Source organism: Phodopus roborovskii, unplaced genomic scaffold, assembly GCF_943737965.1.
Source record: "Phodopus roborovskii unplaced genomic scaffold, PHOROB, whole genome shotgun sequence".
Classification (NCBI taxonomy): domain Eukaryota; kingdom Metazoa; phylum Chordata; class Mammalia; order Rodentia; family Cricetidae; genus Phodopus; species Phodopus roborovskii.
In genome coordinates this window covers 15,841,674-15,865,391 of record NW_026126424.1, presented here as the reverse complement: position 1 = coordinate 15,865,391, position 23,718 = coordinate 15,841,674, and the positions used below count along the sequence as shown (strand labels likewise).

General features: G+C 40.8%; 1 protein-coding gene across 2 annotated transcripts; it reads left to right on the top strand.

Annotated features, from left to right (window-relative positions):
* The first annotated feature begins 81 nt into the window (after nucleotides 1-81).
* Extl2 (exostosin like glycosyltransferase 2) lies at nucleotides 82-20,761 on the top strand. Of its 2 annotated transcripts, XM_051185629.1 has the most exons (6): nucleotides 83-360; nucleotides 3,230-3,305; nucleotides 13,375-13,540; nucleotides 16,162-16,589; nucleotides 17,558-17,628; nucleotides 20,175-20,760. In XM_051185629.1, the coding sequence occupies exons 4-6, from the start codon at nucleotides 16,196-16,198 to the stop codon at nucleotides 20,658-20,660; spliced, it is 951 nt and encodes a 316-aa protein (XP_051041586.1). In that variant the 5' UTR covers nucleotides 83-360; nucleotides 3,230-3,305; nucleotides 13,375-13,540; nucleotides 16,162-16,195; the 3' UTR covers nucleotides 20,661-20,760. The 2 variants fall into 2 exon arrangements, with proteins under 2 accessions (XP_051041585.1, XP_051041586.1); XM_051185628.1 differs by lacking the exon at nucleotides 13,375-13,540 and having other exon boundaries at nucleotides 82-360; nucleotides 20,175-20,761.
* The last annotated feature ends 2,957 nt before the right edge of the window (nucleotides 20,762-23,718 follow it).

Sequence of the window (23,718 nt, the reverse complement as noted above, 5' to 3'; positions counted from 1 at the left end):
GGCATCTCTAGCTTAGCTGGGGGTCCCGTCTCCTGAACCCACGGAGGAGATCCCCAGCTGACTCTGCAGACTTGGATTCCTGTGTTTAGAGGCCTGCTGTCCGCCACCCCGATCGCCCACCACCGACGTTCCCGGGTGCAGTGCAGCCCACGCCTGCCCCTTCTGCGTTAACCCCCTAAGGACCTCAAGTCCCCGCTGTGCTTTAGGCAGCACATACTACACTGAGGGACCCAGGCAGCCACGTGCGCAGGATGCACGACCATGGCTTCGCGAGGTCAACGCTGAGGGAGTGCACGCCACCCGCGGAAACTGCCACGCGGGACGCGATTGTTGGGTGCCTTACAAAAGAAACACTTTAAGGTATTTAAAGGAATTATTTTAGAGAGCGGGCCGTGGAGGCTTATGGCGTCATGCTATTTCTCCCTCCTTCGATTGGTTGCAACCCTGAAGACAAACGCAAACACGCACGTCCCTTTAGCACGCTTCCCCCACCCCCCGCCCCCCCCACCACCAAGGACAGTAGCTGTCACTATGGTGCATTTTAGCAAGTTCAGTCACAAGCTGGCTGGATGAGGGACTCTGGGGATAAGCCTTGCAGGCCTGGGCTGGGTAGAGGGACACTCCAGCATCTTTCTGGGGAATTGTTTAGACAAGGTCAGCTGGCCCGTCACGTGAATGATTAAAAGTTGTTACCTAGGAGAGGAAACCGAGAAAGAGGGTCTGGCTTTGGGGGGTGGCTTTGAAACTACAAAACCGAGCTTCTTGGGAATGCTTTTTTTGCCTCACAGGAAGTGGAGCATCACCTAAAGGGAAGGAGGGGTGGCCACTCGGGGACTGTCCCCTGTTCCGGTTACTCACTTTGTGGGCAGTTCATTTCCTAGGTTATCAATTGCACCAGCCAAGAGGTTGGAAGCCTGGTTTAAGAAAGGGGGCGGGGAAAAGACAAGCCAAGGAGACTCCCCTTCCGTTTTATGATACCAAACTGCAAATAAGCCTGCTGGCCCCACTGCAATCCTCTGCACTGGAGGTAAGGCGACTTTAAAATGCTCTTTCGTCGATTTTATTCTTCCATTTGGGATCTATGCCTGTTTTGTCCTCGTTCTTGGAACTTTGTGTGTAGGAGGGGTTTATTCTGTAACTTGGTTTTTGAAACTTATACCTTGTAATTTAAAAAAAAAAAATTGTTCATCTTTAAAATCTGCTGGTAAAAATGGCTTGATTCTATATATTGAGTTCCGGGAAAAATATTTTTTCCTTTGTCTTTGCTTTTCTTGGGTTATATTTGATTATTTAATTTAAGAGACTATTTTCAATTAATAGCATTTACTTTTTAAAGGATACTTTCATGTTTAGAGTAGTCTTTGAATCTTACCCTACTGCATTGCTGGGGAAGTCCTAACCTGAAGCAGTCTAGATAGTTTAAGGCTAAATATTTCCATTGCAATTGATTTTTCTTTTTCTTTCAAGACAGTTATTTCAGTATGATAGTGGGAATGGTACCTAGAAATAATCAAATTTCAGCAACTGATTTCCGGCCTTCACATCAAGGTCTGCAGCAATTTGAGCCTATAAGTTTTTTTTTTTTTTTTTTTTTTTTTTATTCTGCCATTGGAAATACATTCTGTATTCTGGCTTGCACTGCTATAAATCTGAAATTGCTTATCTGGCTTAGGGAGAAGCCCACATTACCCGTTATTGGATAGTTTTGAAATACATTAAGGAAATTTAATTTCAGCTCTATCGGTTTCCAGAGGCTCCTAGATTTAGCTCCCTCCCTCCAAGAGACAAGGTAGATGCCCTCTTGGGGATAGTCTTCTTTCTAAAAGTAGCAGTGTTGCTTTGCATCCATCCTTAAGTCCTGGGCAGCATAATAGCCAATTCAGCATTAAGGGAATTTTGTTTGCAGTATAAAGCACAGAAGGGCACTATTTAAATCAGGAAAAGTTCTAGGGGTAGAAATTGTCCCCACTGTGCCCCTCTTCTCCTTTTAATCTCAACATCGTATCTGTCCTGTACATGTTACCGTATGTATATCGTCAGGTCAAAATTTGACTCTTTGGTTCACTAATCATTTAGCGACTATCTAGTATGTATCAGGCTCTGTGTTGGGTATCGGGGCTACAAAGGCAGATAAGGCAAAGTTCTTCTGAAACAGTTTTCTGGAGAGGACAAGTTGATGTAAAGAGATGAAGTGGAGGTAAAGATAAGTCTGTCCAGTACTTTAGGATTATATAGTAGTGAAGGTGTTTGTGCACAAGGTTAATTGGAAACAGTGAACAGAGACTGTCACTCAGTGAGTCCTTCTCTGTACGCTAACCCTTTTTGTTTGTTTGTTTGTTTGTTTTTTACCTCCAGAATTATTGTTTTCTTTAAAAAAAAAAAAAGAAAAAGAAAAGAGGGAGAAAAATGTTTTTAATTCCTCAGCTGTTTTGGTGGTCAGTATTTAGCAAGTCTCCAACCAGATGAGGTATTTAGGAAGTCTCCAGTCATAATTCTTAATTCCTCCATGTATTATAAGATCAAATGGCTAGGGAAGGCTATAAAATAGGTATATACAATAATAAATGTTCTTTCCTTAATGTGTTCCTACTGTGAACTTTTAAATATTTGTTTACATCAATTAGTTGCTTGTGATTAGTTGTGCTTACTACATGCAGGATGGGGGGCTAAAAATGCAGCCGTTTAGCCATGTGGTTGAAGACTGAGAAATGAAAGCAGAGAATATTAAAGGATGGAAACTCCTCTTGCTCCAGGTCGTTTCCAATAGCATACAGCATGGATGAGAAGGACACTATCTGTCAGCCTCAGTAATCTGGGCTTGCATTTATCCACAACCCTATTTTAGACATGTGGTTTATTAGATGCTTCAGATTAATGTCCTGTGAACTGCCAGTGGACAAAAGGAATTACAGTAGTGGCTGAGGGTGAAGATGCATGTAAATCTAGGAACTGAGTAGAGATACAAATTATGTGCATGGCCCCTGGATGCACTTTGTGGTCTGTTTGCTCTGATTTCAAGTGTGCCAGTGTTGGATAGTTGGGATGATCTCTGTTTATTCTGTTTCTGGACCCTTTAGAGATCTAAATACAAAAGCCACTGTCAGCATCAACCAGCAGGGAAACACTGTCTGCTTATTCCCCAAATGTAATTTTGAGAACATAGAATAACAACTTTTAGTTTAAAGGTCACTCAAAACATCACAGAAAACTCTTTGATATCTTTTAATAGCACCAAGAGGGCCCCGTTCCTGTGGAGCACTGAAACCATAAGGGATACTGCTGTCAAAAATCAGTAACACAATGAGGTGAGTAACAGACTGTTTCTTTAAAAAATTTATATGGGAAAATACATAACAAAATATAGCATCTTAATAATTTTTGTAGTTATGGCATCTTAAGTATTTTTATATTTTCGTATAGCTAATCTCCAGAACTTTTTCATCTTGTAAAACTGAAACTTTATACCCTCGAACAAGGGGAAAAAAACAAAAACCAAAAAAAAAAAAAAAAACCTAGCCTCTTCTATCTGCTGTCAGCTGGGGGCAATCATGAGTCTACATCCTGTTTCTATGAATTTCATTTGTTAAGAAAGATGGTACAATAGTTGTTCTTTTTGTGTTAGTCTTTGTTTCACACGGTTTAACTTCCTTTTGGAGGCGGAATAGAAAGTCCATTGTATGTATATATCACTTCTCAAATGGATGGGTTCATTAGATGGCTTTTTTTCCCCCCACTATTCTTAATATGTTATGACAATAGTGAAATACCACTATTTTTATCTGAGGCTATTTTTCTTTGGATTTTTGTTTTGCTTTGTTTTGTTGACATGGAGTTTCACTCTATAGCCCTGACTATCCAAGAACCTACTCACTGTATATACCAAGTTTGCCTCTTAACTCATAGAGATCTGCCAGCCTCTGGTTCTGCCTCCAAATGCTTGGAGTAAATGCGTATATCTCCATACCTGGCTTAATTCAGTTCAAATTTTCTACATTGGTGGTTTTGTTTTCTTGAAAATAAAAGTTCTGGTGTGGAAGCAGTCCCAGCTCCGGGGAGACTAGGCCATGAAGACTGTGAATTTGATGTATGTTAGAAAATACCGTAAGACCTCTTTTAGGGTGAACACACTGAAGTCATAATCCAGATTCCAGGATAAAAATCACTGCTTGTAGGTTCTTTTTTCAGTTAGATGGAGGTCTGTCTACAAATGAGCCACTTGGCCTTTTGTATAAGATCAAATGTAGTGTCTTTTTTTTTTTTTTTTTAATCAGTTTAATCTAAGGGTTGATTCTGTGGTTTCACTTACTCTAAGCATGCACACTGTCACTGAGCCTACACCCTGAGCGCCATTACCTGTATATATGAAATACCCTTGTAGTCTGGAGTAAAGCTGAAGATAGCGCCTCTGCAAAACAAGGGGAGAGTATGGAGTTCCTCAAGAGTGAGTCTGGAGTTTGAGTCTGGCTCACCGCTCCATCTGGGATCTAGGAAATGCTTTTCCTGTTCTGCCCCAGCTGTCCCATCTACACAGTGTAGTGTGCCTACCTTATTTTTTTCTCTGCAAAAGTTCAGTGCTGTCAGTTGGAACTGTTTTATAACATGACAAGAGGAAAGCTCTGACAACTTCCATTGCTGCAGCTAAGCTAGGGGAGGGTAGGAGCTATGTCTGCCTCTCCTTTCCCACGGTGCTGGACACACGATAAGAACCTATAAATATTTCTTGATAGGCTAGAGCACCATGGATTGTGTGACCTTCCCCCACTAAAGTGAGCAAGCTGACATGAATTGGTGCTTCTCCTGTCTTTGGCTTAGTATCTGAAAATACTTATAAGTCATAATACATATGTTTGAATCAGTTTCTCTTCAGAAAGTGGCTTTGGAAGCTGCTGAAAACCAGTTTCAACTAGAAAGGAACGAGTTCCACCAGACAGTCCAGGGATTTGTGGCCTAACAATCCCCACCCCCTCTTCCTATTACCAAAACAGGTAGAAGTTTGAAGGTGGAGGTTTCTGTCCCACTTGGTCCAGCAGCCATTTAGCCCCAAATAAACACACAGATGCTATATTAATTATTAAGCATTTTGGCTGATGGCTAGGACTTCTAACTAGCTAGCTCTCTCTTAATTATTAATCAATTTCTATTAATCTATGTATTTTTATTTGGTCTTGGCTTACCAAGAATTCCGGGACCTGTTATTCCTTTGGTGGCTACATGGTGTCTATGCCATCGTCTCCCCAGCCTTCTGGTCTCATAGCCCTGCTGCCTACGTATCTGCCTAGCTACTGACCAATCAGTGTTTTATTCATCAGCAAATAAGAGAAACATATATACAGAAGGACATCCTCCATCAGAAGTTCAACCGAAAAGCACTTGTGTCCTCAAATGGCAAAGTCAATAGATTTGCGTGTGGACTTAACATGCTTTTGAACCAGTTCTCAAATGAATTTTGCATTAGACTCTGCTGGCTAAAACCAATTTTCTATTTCTAGCTTTGTTCTTAGTGTCCACTGATGCCTTGGATCCTTGCAGAGTCCACAGTGTTCCTCTTAGGAATAAGGCCACTCTTGACCCTTTTTGGGTGTGCTTCCATTGAACTGGCCATCTCCCAGCACAATCATCTGTAATTAACTGACAATTGCAAGAGAAAGGATCAAGGCTGGGAAGAGCCTTTAGCTATGATAATTCACACCTGTGCACTTTGAAAGTTGAGAGGACGCCCTTGTGTGCCTCAGTGATAAATGGCTGGATTGAAGGAGGCAGGCTGTGCATATAAACAATTTATACATATTTATGTTTTATTTCCCCATAAATCCATGATAATAAGTTCTAGTTATTGATAGCAGCTCCCTGGAGCTGTGTTGAGAATATGATGTTTTGAGCAGGAAAGGGAAGAGGGAGGAGCTGAAAGCCCAAGACTGATGAGCTGCTTTTGGTATAGACAGACAGGGGAGATTAGGACAGGGAATGGGCCCACTGCTATATAGTGACTGATGTCCTGCTTCAAATGCTGCCAGTGCTACTCCCCCTAACTTGATTTATCCATAACGAAATGGCTCACTCAACCTGGCTGCCCCAAAGCAGAGGGCTTGAATGTAATGTAATCAGTGCAGAAATGATATTTTCATGGCTTGCACTGAGGAATGACCGGGCATAGCCACACTCACCTAGTCAAATGTGATGCTGTGTCTGTGGAACTTACAACAATAAGGCTTTAGTGATTCTGTTTCAGAACTATAGTTGCAAAAATGTAGTAAAGGCAGAACTAGGCCTTCTACAGGATGGGGTTTTACATGGTTGTCCGTGATTGTGTGTGTCTGTGTATACTGTTACTGTAAAAGATGGGTGATTTAGCTCTAAGAGTCTATGACTTAGTTGATCAACAATCATTTCACTGTATGATTGATTATTCATAAACATGCAAGATCATAAGGCACATCTATGCACTACATGACCTTTTATTTGTATCTTTTGTGTGCACATGTGTACCTATTCGTGCCTTATGAAGTTTATTATTAACACAGAATAACTTTAAGTATTTTTAATTAATTTTTATTTAAATTAGACATAATCTTATTTTACATGCCAATTCTAGTTCCCTCTCCCTCCTGTCCTTCCACTTCCTCCACCAACCCCCCATCCACTCCTCAGGGAGGATGCATCTTCCCATGGGAGATCATCAAAGTCTGTCATATCATTTGGGGCAGGACCTAGGCCCTCCCCCTCGTATCTAGACTGAGAGAGTATCCCTCCATAGGGAATGGGCTCCCAAAGTCCATTTGTGCACTAGGGATAAATACTGGTTCCACTGGCAGAGGTCCCATAGACTGCCCAAGGCCCCCAACTGACAACCACATTCAGGAAGCCTGGTTCCGTCTTATGCTGGTTCCCCAGCTGTCAGTTTGGGATCTGTGAAGTGTTTTTGATATGTTTAGACTGGCAAAAGTATCATGTATATGTGTGTGTTCCTGCCTTTTGAAGTTTATTATTAACACAGAATAACTTTAAGTATTTTTGATACGTTTAGACTTGCAAAATAAGTAACAGAAGAATCTGATGGGCTCTCTGGGAGAAAGTGAGAGGACAGAGCTGACAGAATGATAGAAGGGCAGTGTGACATCTCTGAAGTAACAGTGACAAGAATGGACCCCTGAATATGGGCAAAATCTACCCTGAGGTTGGGAGAGATGGCTCAGTGGTAAAAGCACTGGCTGCTTTTCCAGAGGACCCAGGTTCGGTTCCCAGCACTCACATGGCAGTTAGCAACCATCTGTACCTCCATCTCCAAGAGGTGTGATGTGCTTGTGGCCTCTGTGGGTACCAGGCATGCATGTGGTACATATACATACCATGCAGGCAAACACTCACACACATAAACATAAAAATAAATAAATCTTTGAAAAATCCAAAACACCTCAGAGTTCAGTTTTGTTTTATGTTGCCTAAAAATTTAATAAAAAAGCTCATTTTGGAGCAATAAAGTCTAGAGTTTTGTCACTTTTAAGAGCCCAAACTAAATTTTAACTTGTCAACCTATTCATTACTTTCTAGGTTATAGAAACAAACTTAATGGAGGGAGGATTCACTTTGGCTTGTTGTTTGGGAGGGTACTGGTTGCAGGGAAGTCATGGCAGCTAGTGATTGCATGGCGGCTCGACCCTGCTGCTTTTGCATGAACCCAGCCAGGAGGCAGAAAGATCTGCTGGACCCAGGAAGGTCTGTGACCTATAAGGCTTTCTGGTTATCATTACCTTCTCCACCTCCTTGGGGAAACTGAAAAGGATGATAGTGTCTAACAGATAGTGGTTTTCTCCCAAGACAAACAGAGCTTCACCAAGAGCTTCTATAGAAATTGGGCTATTAAAAAAATGTTTCACTTTGGAATTACCCCAGAAAGATGGGGGTGGGGGGAGTTACAAAACCATCCAGAGATTTGGGGGTGTTTATTACTTAAGTAGTTTGGCTGCATCTTGTATATGTATAGAATGAAAGTTTGGGTTCTAAATTGACCTCTCTTCCTACCTTGGGATGATTTATGTCCTGGCAGGCAAACCCCCTTCCGTAAGTATCTATAGTCTCTAATCAAAGCAAGTCTGTATCCTGGTATTGAAAGCAGAAAGGTGGCCTGTGTGACTCCCGCTTGAAGTCACATTTATGACTCTTTTGTCTTAATGATGGTGATACTCCAGCTCTTTTATGTAGGGAAAAGTTTTTTCAGTGCAACTCTCTTAATTGAACCTAGTTTACATTTGAATTTATTCTGTTAACATTTGAGGCATCTGTTACAAAATTTAGGGCAATGTGACTCCCTAAGTCCATTAGACTATTAGGAGATACAGTCACTGAATGGACTCAATGGGCCAGAGACTTCCTTAAAATGTTGCCCCACAGTGGGACAGTGGGAGATGGTACCCACAAGTAAAAGCATCTACTGAGAACCCTGTCAACCTGAGAGAGCAGTGCCCAGGACTCACATGGCTAGAAGCAGAGCAGTGACTCCCAGGAGTAGTCCTCTCACCTCCCCATGCATGTGTGACAAGGGCCACCACCCACACAAAATAAATAAATGTAATAAAAGAGATACATCCACTCTGGAAAAGGTGCTGGAGGCACAGCTGTAATACCTGGAACCATGGGTCTATCTCCATGCCTAGAGTTGACAGGAGCACTCAGCATGGAGGGCACTGAGGGAAAGTTGCAGAGAGTGGGTGATATTTGAAAGACTTGTTCAGATGGGCTCTGTCAGTAAATGGCTAATACAGGAGTCAGAGATCAGCTTGCTGTATGTTACCAGCCCCTTTGCCTCAATTTGAACAGTGTCATTTGCATGCAATGTACCTGGCCAGAAACTGCTAGGCAATTGGCAGCTGTCTCTTCCCACTCTTGCATGTCTTGGCGGATCAACCGAGCGAAGCCCCGTGGTTTGAATCAAAATTTGCATTCCACCTTGGGAGGGTTTTATCGGCTGGCAGATGAACGCCTTTTTCTGAGCATCTGTAGTCTATAATCATCAGTTTTTATGCCAGTGCATATCCTGGAGAATGAGCCCAAAGAGAAACAGTCTGTGCCATATTGGGCAGATCTTGCAGCGAAATGGCAGAATAGTTACCATTCTTCTACCATCTGTGGCATCAAGATGAAAGAGGACAGCTGCAATGTCTGGTGCCAAGCTGCTTGCTGTGTTTCTACCTGACTAGCCAGAGGACATTATTTTTGTTCCTGCTCCACTCTGACATATTTGTTTACAGCTTCTCTCTGCCTAATGATTGCTCTTCCAGTCTGAAGAAAATAGCCCCTGGAAAAGAATTCAGCACCTCTGCTTCTGGGGACTGTTAATAAGTAGCCTGTCTTGGGAAATTCAGATTCCCCTTTCCGTTTAAATACATACACGTATTGCTGACTCACTCCTCACTTACTGTGTACTGTTTACTTTCTTTATCTCATGTCCGCATTTAGAAAGTTTCCAATAACGAATAACGATCTTCCAGAAATCATTTCTCTCAGAAATTTAACTGTTCCTCACGTCACAGCTCAGCAATGCCACTGCTTAGGATTTACCCAAGAGAAAAGATAACAAATGTCTGAGTAAACATTTGCTCACAAATGTTCATTGCAGCAATATTGATAATAGCCCAAATATGGAAACAGTAAAAGTGCTCACCCACTGATGAACAGATATGCAAATGTGAAATAGCTGGATAATAGAGCACTATCTGGGAGTGAAAGTAGAGTTGGGGGGCATGAGGAAGATGCTTCAGCACACTGAGTGCTTGCAGTGCAAATGTGGGGGGTCCCCAGAACCAATATAATGTCAGGCACTCATGGCAGGCCCCCTAACCCCTGTGTTCACTCTAGAAGCAGAGAGGGAGACCTTGCCTCAGTTAATAAAGTGGATAGTGATTGGGGCAGACAAGCAATGTTGGCCCCTAGCTTCCATACATATGTGCCTACCCACATTCAAAGTACATGTCAAAAGACATGCCTGTGTCTGTGGATGCAGATTAAAAATATTTTTGCTAAGTAAAAGGAGTATGATACAAAAGCCATCTATTATGTAGTTCCATTCACAGAAATGTCTAGAATAGGCAAATTAGTTGAGACATAAATTAAATGTGTGGTTTTCTGGGGCCAGGGAAGGATGAGATTAATGGAAATTGAAGGTACTGTTCATAGGTCTCAGTTTACTTGAGAACACCAAAAGTGTTTTAAAAAATAAGTCATGAATGAAGTTCTTGGCACTTGCCTGCATTTTCAGCACTCAGGGTGCTGAGGCAACAAGATTGAGAATTTAGGGCCATCCTGGGCTACAGTCAACTTAAAAACAAACAAATAATAACAAAAATATCATGATATTCCCAAAGCCCTGAATATATTAAAAGAACACACTGAATTGTATTCTTTAAATGGTTGCATTTTGTACAATGTACCATCTCGTTGAAGCTATGAAAATGTTCTTATACATAAGGAGTCAATTTTTACATTTCTTGCCAGGTATTTTAGTGTCAGCCATGCCATAGTGAGCAATCATGGACAATGCTATCCAGAAAAGCTTGTCTTGGCTCTGCTGCTGCTACATAGTTAGTTTAGTGCAGCTGCATGACTTTAGGCAAGTGACTCTCCTGGACTCCCCACTGTTGATCTATAGGAAGAAGAAGTTGGCTTTAAGGACCTCTAAAATCCTCCTGTCCAGCTCTGAGTTTACTTGTCTTTGCAGGGAGGTGAACAAATGTCAGGCGATCTTTGTCCCTTATTTGGGCATAACAAATAGCAGACAACTCACAGGTAGTCTTTCTCATCATGTTCAAGTGGATCTTAGTAGGCAACTAAAACGCAGAGCAAGGCTTTTCCACCCTGGCACTTTGAGCATAGTAGGCCAGGTAATACCTTGCTGTGGGTGCTGTCTTTCTCATTGTGTTCTGTTCAGCTGTACCCATGGCGTCTGCTCTCTGGATAGCAATAGTTACCTCCCCATCAGTCATGTCTCCAGACTTGGCCAACTCTTCCCTGGATGGTACAACCATCCCTGCTTGAAAAACCTCTGGTGTGGAATAACAGTTTATCAAAAATAACCAAAAGGATGTGTTCTTTACCTATGCAGAGCTAAGATGTGAGCCCAGGTAGGTGCACATAGAAATAATCACTGGGAGAACCTCGGTTTGTGTGGGGTTTGTTTGTTTGTTTGTTTTGTTTTTGAGACATGAAGAAAAGAAGGACCTTTGCTGTATTGTGTTGACGTTTGCAGTGTTTGTTAGTTATCGATCATCTAATGTGGTTGTGGGGGTAAGAGAAAGACAAAGTACATAGACTGAGAACTGAGCTGAGAACTCCCAGCACTAGGGAGGCAGAAGCAGGCAGATCTCATAGTCCACACCCGTTCTGGGCTACATAGCAAGTTCAGACCAGCCAGGGCTACACAGAGAAATTAAAAAAAAAAAAAAAAAAAAAGAGGAGAGGAACTATGAAATCCACTTTGGAGTGACAGTGGCAGTAAATTTGCACAGACATGATTTCATGATTTTAAAATGGAAAAAAAAAAAAAAAACAACAGAGAAAAGTCCAGGTTAAGAGCAAGGTGCCCAGTTTTATTTCCTTCTTGTTTCTTCACCTCTTGCAGGTGTGCTCTTTTATGTACCATTCAAAGCTTCGGATTAGGTAACAGGTTCCCTCTTTAGAAAAAAAAAAAGAAAAGAAAAGAAACTATTCTCCAAAATGCATCAAGGTTGTTTACAATGGGCCAACAAAAGAGTGCTCAACTTTGGCCACTCTAAATGTCCTGTGCCCTTTGTACTGAAGTTTAGAGAGTCCTTTCTCTCTTGCTCTTCATGCAAGTTAAGAAATTTGCATAGTTTAATTGAGGTGCATTATTTAATAAATGCCAAATGAAATATTTATTATCTATTTCTAAAGATATAAATTATTTAGATCTCCTAAAACCTTTCTGATACAGGTAAAGTAGGAGCTTAGAAGTTGTTTGGAAGAGAAAACTTGTGAAGGCAGCACAGGGAATAAGTTCCAACTTAAAAGTATAAAGCTGTCATGCCAGAGTGTATTGGATATTGTCAAAAGTTTACCATTGTCTGTAGTAAGTAATCTCCATTCCTTTTTCCAGCCTAGACTGCCAGGTAGTTAATGGGTAGAAACACTTCTAAGTTTTATAATTTGCCATTTCTACTGAACTCCATACAGTGGTACAAAGCTCTTAACCCTGGTGTCCTTTAATGTAGTTGGTAGAACCTTGCTTTACCCTGAGTATTTATAAGTGACTATGCAGAAATGAACGCATGTTTTATGAGACATACTTTTAAATTTACTGCTAGAAGGGTTTTCAAGCCTTGGAATGAAGATTATAAAGTTCTGCATCTTATCTTTGATCAACTATCTCCCCAGTATGTGTTGTTTTACTGAAAGAATACGTGGAATGAAAATGTTGTACTCCAAAGCCTTAGGTTACCGTTGATGAAAAATAGTTACATGAAAGCTGAGGTTACAAATTTTATTCATATCTTAGAATAGAGCCATGATAGAGGCAGAAACACAAAATTGCTTTTCTTGACAGAACTGCAGAAAATAGTCCAAGACAAATACCCTTGAAAATTCTTCCAAAATCTGTGTAAGTAATACTGTATTTCAAGTCTGGGCTGGAAAGGTGAGAGGTTTTGTGGCTTGTCCTTGTGAATAAGCACTCCCAAGGGTGGGCATTATATTGCATTCCTGTAATCAGAGAACCCAGGAGACTGAGGTAGGAGGACTGTACATTCAGGGTCCGCCTGGGCTAAAAAGAGAGAGACCCTGTCTCATAAAGTAAAGAGCTAAGTTAAGCTGCACATGTCTTAGCACACTGTCACATCAGGAAATGCATGCTCTGAGTTCTGTTTTCTCATAAGCTTAAAAGGGAGGTGTGAAAGCCAGTCTATATGGTTTTTCTCTGCCCTTGAACTAGAAGAATCTGTCTACCATTATAAAACACACTTCAGTATGTGAACGAAGGTCATGGGTGTGTGCTGACGATTTTAACACAACGCCACTGCAAGGTGTCTGATACACAGAAGGAAAGATTGTTTAGACTAGTCTAAGGGGTTTCCCGTGAGACAGTGACCTGACTGCACTTGCCTGAGTTCAACCATGGATGTGAAATGGCGACGCTAGATGTGCTCCATGCGGAAACACTGCTATACCTTTCTACGAAGGTGGAAAGAGATGGAGCATGCTACATAAAGGCAGATTGGTTAGTAAGAGTAATGTCCGTGCTCTGTACTGATGCCATGCCTTAGCTGTGGGTTGGTTTTCAGTGAGAAGTCCTAAGAGTGTCTTCCTTTTCTACCAGTACTGGGCAACAAATGAGAGTGCCTGTTTAATAATGAAAGATTGTTTCTATAGGAGAGAAAAGGGAGTAGAGGATGGATCAAAGTCATCGGGAATTATGAACAGTTACAGTACAAGAAACTGAGGCTTGAGTTATCACAAGTTTGGGGTTAGCCTGCGCTACATAACCCAAGGGCAGCTGGGGCTATCTCCCAAGACCCTGTCTCAAAGCAAAAAACAGGTAATAATAATCTTACGGGGTTTTTGTTTGTTTGTTTGTTTGTTTTCCTCTGTGTGTAAGGGATGTAGGGGTGGGGATGTAGGTGTGTGTGTGTGCATGTTCACTTATATATAGGAAGGATAGAGGTCAACGTCTGGTGTAATGTGCCTCAGGCTTAACTCACCTTGATTATTTGAGACAGGGTCTCTCGCTGGGATGTGGTGCTCACCCAGTAAGCTCTACTGGTTAGCCAGTAAGCACCAAGAATCATCCTGCCTCTGGATTACAAGTGTTTTCTGCCTCACCCAGCTTTTCACAGGGGTTCTAAGGGTCCTCAAACTTACATGGCAAACACTCCCTCCACTGAGCTGTCCCTCCCAGATGCTCAAATTCTTTCTGATGCTGAGAAATCTGTTTTGTTGACTTAAAGGTATTTTTATAAGGTTGACCAGAAATTCCTAGTTGCTTGTTTTGTTTTTAATCTAGTGAATTTCTTCGGAGAGTCCTTTTCCCCCCACTGCTGGCTTTTGTACTTAATAGGTTCCCAAGTGCTGTGAGGCCAAAAGAAGAAAGGCAGACAGATCCAGAATTTATTGGGAAATTGACATGGAAGTGTGGTACTAGATGGCAGAAATGTCAGCCAGACCACCTGAAGTGTGGGTCACAAAAAGTCCATTTTAATCTAGATTGTAATTGTTTTATGTTAAGATAGTTTCTCTTTGATTTTTATTTTCATGGGGGGGGGGGGCAGGGTTTCTCTGTGTAGCTTTGGAGCCTGTCCTGGAACTCACTCTGTAGACCAGGCTGGCCTTGAGCTCACAGAGATCCACCTGCCTTTGCCTCCTGAGTGCTGGAATTAAAGTGTGTGTCACCATCACCCAGCTCTTAAAATAACATTAAAGACTCAGGTACATGCTTACAGCAGGGTCTGGTAGTAAGGCCTGGTGATTCCCATGGTTTTATCTGTTTATGGTGTGCTGGGAAACTATGGAGGGAAGGCCAGCTTTCTACTCAGGGACGGCTGTGGAGGTTACATCCGAAGATGGCTGCAGCTATGACAAGCTGAATTCATACACTGACAAAATGGATACAAGACACAGTTGCCAGAATACAACATAAGGACTTGTCTGAAAAGTGTAGTAGAGGTTTGTGAAGTAATAAATCGTCTGGAATCAGAAGCAGGGCTAATTAAAAACCATCCGTGTTAGAGCAGGAGGTAGCAATCCTGGAAATGATAATGTGTGGGAGCAGAAAACCATTCCTACGGCTGTAAATCTGACAATAAGATTTAACCTTCTTTCACACGTATATATTTGAGAGGTTGATTAAACTTTCTGCCTCGTGAATATCCAAGCTATCCTCTTTAGTTATGTGTTCCCGCCTACTTTTCCTTGGCTGGCTCTGGAAGACTTGTCTTATTTTATTTGAGGTAGGGTCTTAGTATGTATTATGTAGGCCATGCTGGCCTGGAATTTGCAATCCCCCTGCCTCAGCCTCTTGAATGCTGGAATTGCACCATGCCTTGTGATCTATTCTGTGGAAGAGCATAGTTAGTTACTGTTCTACTGCTGTGAAGAGACACTACAGCCGAGGAAACTCTTACAAAAGAAAGCATTTAATTGGGGTCTTGCTTGCAGTTTCAGAGGGTTAGTCCATCATTATCTCAGTGGGGAGCATGGTGGCAGGCAGAAGGCCATGGTGCTGGAGAGGATCCTGAGAGCTCACATCCTGATCTCTGTAGTCAGCAGACTGGGAGAGAGAGACGAATATGGAAAGCCAGGGAGAGACAGAGATACTGGGCCAAGAGTTGGCTTTTGAAACTCCCAGTGACACACACCCCTCCAAGAAGGCCACACCCCTAATTTTTGCAAACAGTTAACCAGCTGGGAATTCAGCACTCAACTATGAGACTGGGGGGGGGGGCTATTTTCATTCAAACTACCACAAGCCTCTACCTCAACCTACTGTGAATTCAGGCAGAACAGCACAGCCCACAGTGATGAGCAGCCTGGTAAAATTTTCCTGATCTAAAATTCAAAATGTTTAATAGTCCTAGAAAAGTTACAGAATCTTTGTGAGCATCTAAAGTATCACATGAGAAAAAAAGATGAAGGAAGAGTAGAGAGAAAGGAGAAGGGGCGGGTGAAGAGGAGAAGGAGGAAAAGCAGCCTGTACAATACCAAGCTAGCCGACATTCTAACATGGAGGGGGAGGGGGCTCTGAGTGCCCGGCCCTGAGACGACATTGGCTGGTGCTTCTGGGTGAAGAGAGAGACAGATTTTTCTTTCTTTCTTTGTTTTTTAAAGTAAGAGAATGGCCCTTGGAAGTGCAGTACACTCCAGGGATGGACCCAAATTTAGGCAGATATGATCAGCACAAACTGGACACTGTGGGTTATTTTAAAAAACAAAATGAAGACAGGAAAGGATGAGAAAGTGGAGGTGAATCTGGCAAGGGAGGAGTGGGAAGCGAATATGATCACAATTCATTGTATGACATGCTCAAAGAATTGATAAAAGTTTTTTCTTTAAGAATAAAAGAATGTAAGACTATATTTAAAAATCTATTAGGCAAATCACTTTATGAAAGAACAGAGACATCAATTTAAATCCATGATAAGAGCATTCTGATCTCTATTCCAGGTGTTTCCACATTTGCAAACTTCCTGGCAGAGTCATGGGGATTCCCGTGCTTCGGTTCTCCCTGGGGGTCATCCTTGTGCTACTGGTTGTAGCTGGAGCTTTGACCAATTTGCTCCCCAACATCAAAGAAGACAAGATGCTCTCTGTACGCAGGGAAGTCAAGCCCCAGAGCACTTCGGCCCTGGATTCTTTTACTCTCATCATGCAGACATACAACAGAACAGACCTCTTACTGAGACTCTTGAATCATTACCAGGCAATACCAAACCTGCACAAAGTGATCGTGGTGTGGAACAATGTGGGAGAGAAGGGACCAGAGGAGCTATGGAACTCTCTGGGTCCTCATCCTGTCCCTGTCATCTTCAAATCACAAACAGCAAACAGAATGAGGAATAGGTTCCAGGTCTTCCCTGAACTGGAAACCAACGGTGAGTCAAAGCTGGGTTCTGAGTCGGCAAGGTCTCGTGTGGGTGGGTGGATGGGTGGGTGGGTGGACTTCCAGCTTTCATGGAAGTTATCATAAAAAAGCACTTTGCAACACTTGAGGAGGAAATCACATACATCTTGATAACAAGGCGGGTAATGTTAAAATATTTTTAAGACATATGCTGTGTGGCATAGAACTTACATGGTGTATATTATTCACTAAGAAAAAGTCATAAAGATGACTCTCCTATTCAAGGTTACTATTGCTGTGATAAAACACTATGACTAAATGTGACTTGGAGAGGAAAGGATTTATTTGGCTTACACTTCTACAGCACTGTTAATCATTGAAGAAGTCATGGAAGAAGTCATGACAGGAATTCAGACAGGACAAAAACTTGGATGCAGGACCTAATACAGAGGCCATGAAGGGACACTGTTTACTGGCTTGCTCCCCATGGTTTATACAACTTGCTTTTTATAGAACCTAGAACCACCAGCCCAGGGAACAGCACTACACACAATGGGCTGGACTCTCCCCTATCAATTACTAATTAAGAAAATGCCCTAAGGACCTGCCTACAGCCCAATTTTATAGAGGCATCTTCTCAGTTGAGGCTCCCTACTCTCAGATGACTACAGCCTGTGTCAAATTGACATAAAGCCAGCCCTCACAGTTTCCGATATATTTGTGTCACTTTCTTCTTCCCATATGTAACAGTTTCTCCAGGGTGGCTTTGTTTAGGGATCATTAGTTTCTGGGTTGATGGACTTTAACTGCATGATACTTCCCCTCAGGCAGAATCTTCTTTTTCTAGTAAACAAATCTCTTTAAGAATACATTTTTAATATACTAACTGGGTTTGAAAATCCTCCATTGGAATGGTCTGTATAGACTTAACTGTATCTTGCTGATTTTTGCATTAATTTCCAAACTGTTCAATGTATTTTTTTTTCCTTTCCATTGCAGCAGTATTAATGATAGATGATGACATACTCATTAGTTCTCAGGACCTTGCTTTTGGTTTCTCAGTCTGGCAGGTAATGTTGCTATATCTTTCATGATACTGTATGGGTAAAGTTTTATCTATGTAATACCTAACCAGAGCAGCTTAGTTTAACATGGAGGCAACTCAAACAGTATAGGCAGTGTCTAAAACATAGCTGCATTTGCCATAGGGCAGTCAAGAGTTTCTGAGCTTAAGACAACATGAAAGTTGGCTTAACATATTGGTGTCGTAGGAAGAAAAATTGGAATTAGCTTCCCAAGAACAATGAAATGATCTGGCAAAGCCAAACTACAATGTAGAGAAGTTTCCCTCAGACCATTTGTATCTCAAATGGAAAATGTATTTGTGTATTAGCAATGTAAGAAACTTGTAATAAAAGAAAGCATTTATTGCCTGGACAAAACTGTATCCTAGTTGAAACCATGTTGAAAAATTCAGAGGCAATAATTGTGTGTGTGTGTGTGTGTGTGTGTGTGTGTGTGTGTGTGTGTGTGAGTGAGTGAGGTGACAGGTGTTTATTTTGGCTTGGTTTTTCCTAAATGCCAGCTTGAATGAGCAGGCATAAATTGCTGGATAGCTCTCCCACTGGTAATAGCTGGGCTTTGCAAGCTGCATTACAAATTACCTAAATCCAGAACTGTGTGCCGGATCTTCTGATTAAACACTATACTATCCTAGATGGTCAGATTTACAGTAAGTCCTCCCTAAGAGCTGCATGAGATGTAAAGGGCAGGTGGTGACTGTGCCCTGTCAGTACCAGACTTCTAGCAGCTGCAGCTTTAATTTCATTCCTCACATATTGATTAATGAATTATACTTTTTTCTACATTATAATTGTTTTTTTCCTGCCATGTAAATAAAATCTTAGGCAAGAAGTTCTAATATAATACTTCAGCTATGGGATTTCTATTTAAGGGTTAAAAAATAAATCAATCCAACCTAAATATTAAGATAGCATAAGGTACAATATAAAGAATGTGATTAGTTAGAACAATTTGAGTAGAAATATAAAGAAAAACAAGTGATATTTTAATTTTTATTCATAAAATATCAAAAACCTCTTCAAACCATTGACCAGAAATATCTGATTGTGTGGTAGTGTCCTGCATCTCTTCATAATTTGGTATGTATGCAAGTAAGATGGAGAAGATGGGCCCCAGTGTCTACACATGCCTGTCACTGCCCACCTTGGTGCCTTTTGCTGGCTTTCTCTAATGTGTGAGACTTTTCAGTATTTGGCTGATGTAAATGGTTCTTCTTTGGAGTCCACTAGCCTTTATCCTCCATCCATCCATCCATCCATCCCTGAATATCCAGTCTGCCTTCAGCCATAGTTATCACTATCCTCAACGCACCCATCTGCCTTACCCAACTACCTTTATAGCTGTCTGACTGGTCAGGGTATGGGAACCCCCACTCACAAGTGTGAATACCCTCATTGTACTCTGAGCTCTTTGAAGTGAAATTTAATTCAGCCTAGACTGTGTGTGTGTGCGCGTGTAAACGTGCCCCTTTGCCTTGGCAGATGAAACTCAAACTAGATGAAATTCACATTATTCACAAGAATGAATTAAACTTTTAAACTTTCGATCCTGTAAAATAAGGGGAAAAAGAAAGAAATCAAAGCAAAGAAGAAAAAGAAAAACCCCTTTTGATCCTATAAGTTTAGTGATTTCTTTTGTTTGCTGTTTTTTTTTTGTTCCTCCTCAATATGAATGTTTTTGCTACTATCTGTTGTTCCTTCAAAGATCTTGTCTTTTGTCTTGCCTGTATGTATATGTAAAATGTGCAATTAATGTTGTATTTACTTGTTTAAATTCGTATTTTTGAAAAGGAAGTATCTCGATCTGAAAGGGCAGAAAATTTAAAATTTAAACAATATTTAAATTATTTAAAATCAATAGTGACTTTCAAGACCATTAAAATCAACAAAGGGAAAAAATCAACATGGAAAAGCAGTAAAAGTCAGCTCTATGGATTATATAGGTTTATATATACTTAAGGGATTAGAATTTTTCAAAGTGATCACTTCCATCTTCTATAATAATATTCATGTGGCCAACTTTTCTTGTTTGCTTTTTGTCTTTTGGATTTTTGTTGTTTTTGGGTGAGATATTTTTTGGTTTATTTGGTTTGTTTTATTTGTTTGAGTCAGGGTCTTTCTGTATAATCCTACCTGTCCTGGAACTCACTCTGTGGACCAAGCTGGCTTAAAACTCACAGAGGTCCACCTTCCCCTGCCTCCCTAGTGCTGAAACTAAAGGTATGTGCCACCACACCTATCATCATCAATTTTTCTTATAGTAAACTTGGAAGGACTAGACTCCATGGTGACTAAAATTTGTTTAGACCAGATGTTAGGAGAATGTTTGTAAGATAATATAAACTTACCAGGAGACAAAGTTATAAGATTGTCTACAGTTAGAAGAGATTAGGGTGTGAACTTAAAGAAAATGGAGAAGTAAGGAATAAGGAAAAGTTGACCAATTAGTCAGATCCTCTGTAATAAATACATTTTGTCTATTTCTTCTCTGAAGAAATGCCACATTTAATTGTTCTTTTCCTCCTACTTTTCAGCAATTTCCTGACCAGATCGTAGGATTTATACCTAGAAAACACATCTCTACTCCGTCCGGTGTCTACAATTATGGAAATTTTGTACTGCAGACTCCAGGGGCGGGAAGCGGTGACCAGTACTCCATGGTGCTCATTGGAGTCTCCTTCTTCAACAGCAAATACCTTGAACTCTTCCAGAGGCAGCCTACAGCCGTCCATGCAATGATAGACGAGACGCAAAACTGCGATGACATTGCTATGAATTTCATCATCAGCAAGCACACAGGGAAGTCTTCGGGGATATTTGTGAAACCTGTAAACATGGCCCTTTTGGATAAAGAAACCAGTGGCCATTCTGGCATGTGGCATCGGGCAGAGCACTTCCTGCAAAGATCTTACTGTATAAATAAGCTTGTTACTATCTACGATGGCATGCCCTTAAAATACTCTAACATTATGATTTCCCAGTTCGGTTTTCCATATTTTAACCACATAAGTAAAATATGAACAGGAAACAAACAAAAACAAACCCAAAACACTACTAGGTTTTTGAGTGGCTTCTCCATGCTGTGCTTTTTTTTTTTTATTATTATTTTTTTATTTTTAAGCAACACCGTGAATTTTGATCTAGTCCATAAGTCTCTACAAAAAAAAAAAAAAAAAAAAAAAGAAAAAAAAAAAAAGAAAAGAAAAAAGAAAAGAAAAGAAAAAAAAGCAGTACTTCTAGTATATAAAACACATGAACTTCAAAAGCCAAGAAGTCCGTCTTACCCAGACAGGCCTGTTAGTGAAAACCTTTTGTCCAAGATTGTAACCCTTGCTTGTGATAGTATTGTTTACATCTCCAAACTGCATTCCAATTTGTTTGATCCCTGGCATTTGCTTTAAAGACCTACAGCAAGCTGTTTCCAGGACTGGAGACTCAAAAGTGACAGTTTCCAGCTTTTCGGAAGGCTGATTGCTTTTATTTGAAGCCTGAAATGCTTCTTTAGCTAATGCTTGCAGGATAGGGGAAAGCCATGTAAGGAGAGCTTAGTCTGAACCCCATGTGGAGAACCAGGAAAATTCCTCATTGCCAGTGTTTTTATGGTTCTTTTAACGAGAATTAACTTTGCCCAGCATGGTTTCAACAAAGCTGTCAGTGCTGGTAATTTTGCCTGTTGTAACTGGATGGGTAAGTTTTCATGGCTGACCAGTGTGTAATTTGTTTTGCTTGGTTTTTCTGTGAGCCTGTACTGCATGGATCACTAAAATGTGCAACCCATGTCTCTCATATGCAACCTGTATACAGCTAGGAAAAAAGTGTTGCTGCAATCTGTCACTGTGTATGACCATGAGAATGTACATTATTTCTTAACCTTTTACAGAATGTGTTTAATAAATAGTATAAAAGAACTTCTGAAAGAATGGTTAAGTAGAAGCTAGCGGAAATTAAAAACCTTAGTATCAAAGACCTTTGTTATTAACAGCATAGGTTTTCTTGTAGATATTTAATAACTGTCTCACAAAAAATGTTTGTATCCAGAAGCCTGGATTTTGTTGGGATTTTTTTTTTTTTTTTTGTAAGTCCCAAGGCACTATTCATCATGATAAAATTTCAATTACATATTTTCAGGAAAAATTAATTAATTAATAAAAGAACTGAGCCATCGTGTGGGAAGGCTGGAGTTACCCACAGTTGCTCCCTGTCATTATTACCATTATCCTCCCGTTGCTATGGGAACCAGTGTCTGTGTCCCATCCAGCGTTTTTGTAGTTTGTCCTTGTTCACTACTACTGAATAGGAATACTCTATCGGGACTCTGTGTGTCATTTTTCTTTTCCTCATATGAGGCCTACACATTTTCAGAGGTGTGAAAATAGCAGAGTAGTGACAGCTGAAGTTCCACTCTAAGATCTCCCTGCTGTCGGTTCAATGTTGGTCTGTCTGTCTGACAACAGAGTGTCTGTGTGTGTCTTAATGCAATCATATGTATTTTTTTTTTCTTAAAATTGACCTCATTAAATGCCATGTCAGTTGTCTTTCTCCAAATTTGACAGTACGTTTTTGCCTCTTGGTAGTCTACTATCAAATAAATAAACTTCAGCTCTTCAGATGTTAACAACCGAACGGGCTGTTTTTGTTGTGTCTTACATATTTCTCCATACTCTAAAGTACTACTGACAATGAAATTGAAAACTTGATATATTCACCAGAACTAAGTTGCCTATCGAGAAAATATTTTCATATTTGATTTCCTATTGGTGTTTTAAAATTTGTTTTGAACTGGGCAGTGATGCACATGCCTTTAACCCTAGCACTTGGGAGACAGAGGCAGGTTGATCTCTATGAGTTTGAAGCCAGCCTGGTCTACTGAGTTCCAAGACAGGCTTCAAAGCTACACAGAGAAACCTTGTCTCAGAGAGAGAGAGACAGACAGAGAGAGGCAGAGGGGGGCGGGGAGAAAAGAAAGAAAATGTTTCACATATTATAGAGTGGTCAACAAAAATACATTTTGGTCTACTCATATCCCACATGACCCAAAATCATTTGCACTACACCCACAAAACATGTATAGCTCAGGCATGAGACTGCAGGCTCTGCCTTTAGACTCTGAGCTCAAATCCTTGCTAGTCTTCTCATTATTTAACCTTTAGACTCTGAGCTCAAATCCTTGCTAATCTTCTCATTATTTAACCTTTAGACTCTGAGCTCAAATCCTTGCTAGTCTTCTCATTATTTAACTTTTAGACTCTGAGCCTATTTCCTCATCAAAGTGTAATCGTTGTTCAGTTTTCTTAAATAATGTCTATATATACTCAAACTTCAGAAGCTCAGAATAGGTTGATATTCGTGGTTATACTGGTAATTGGATTTAAAGACTAAGATGGTGTGCCTGGATAGAGTACAGTGGCTTTCCCATTTCAGAAGTTGTTAGGGTGATCATTAAAGTTAATACTAGAAAAATCTACCGTCCACCAAGCGATATACAGAGCATTGTCTGTGGCACACTGTGTGGGAACCATGGGGGGGGGGTTGTTTCTTGTTTTCATTACTTTCCTTTATTTCAAATACTTTTTTCCATTGCTTTGTTTGTTTTGGAGAGTCTTATTCCATAATCTAGGCTGGCCTCAAACTCATGGCCCTTCTGCCCGAGTCTCCCAAATGCTGTTTTACAGACATGAGCCATCACATCAGGCCAAATGCCTTTATTTTTTTTTTTTTTTTTAACATTAAGGCAATACATATTTTTTCTAACCAATTATGGAATATTCACAGTGTTGTTCTTTTGTTACAGTTATAGGAATAAAAGCTGGAGAAGGAGAGGGTGGTGATCCCTAGTGGGGTCCCAAGTGAGTGGGGTCCCAAGAAGGGACCACGTGGGAGAATGCATAGCAGGTTCTATAGCAGGTGAGGTGAGCGAGGAGGAGGGAATAACACGCCAGGCAGATAGAGCGTAAATGAGTGGTTTATTTAGAAAGGGCAGTGAGGGAGAAGGGAAGAGACACTGAGAACAGAAGAAAAGAGAGGAGAGAGAGTACAGAGCTGGAAGGCAAAAGAGAAAGCAAAAGAGTGTAAGTGGAC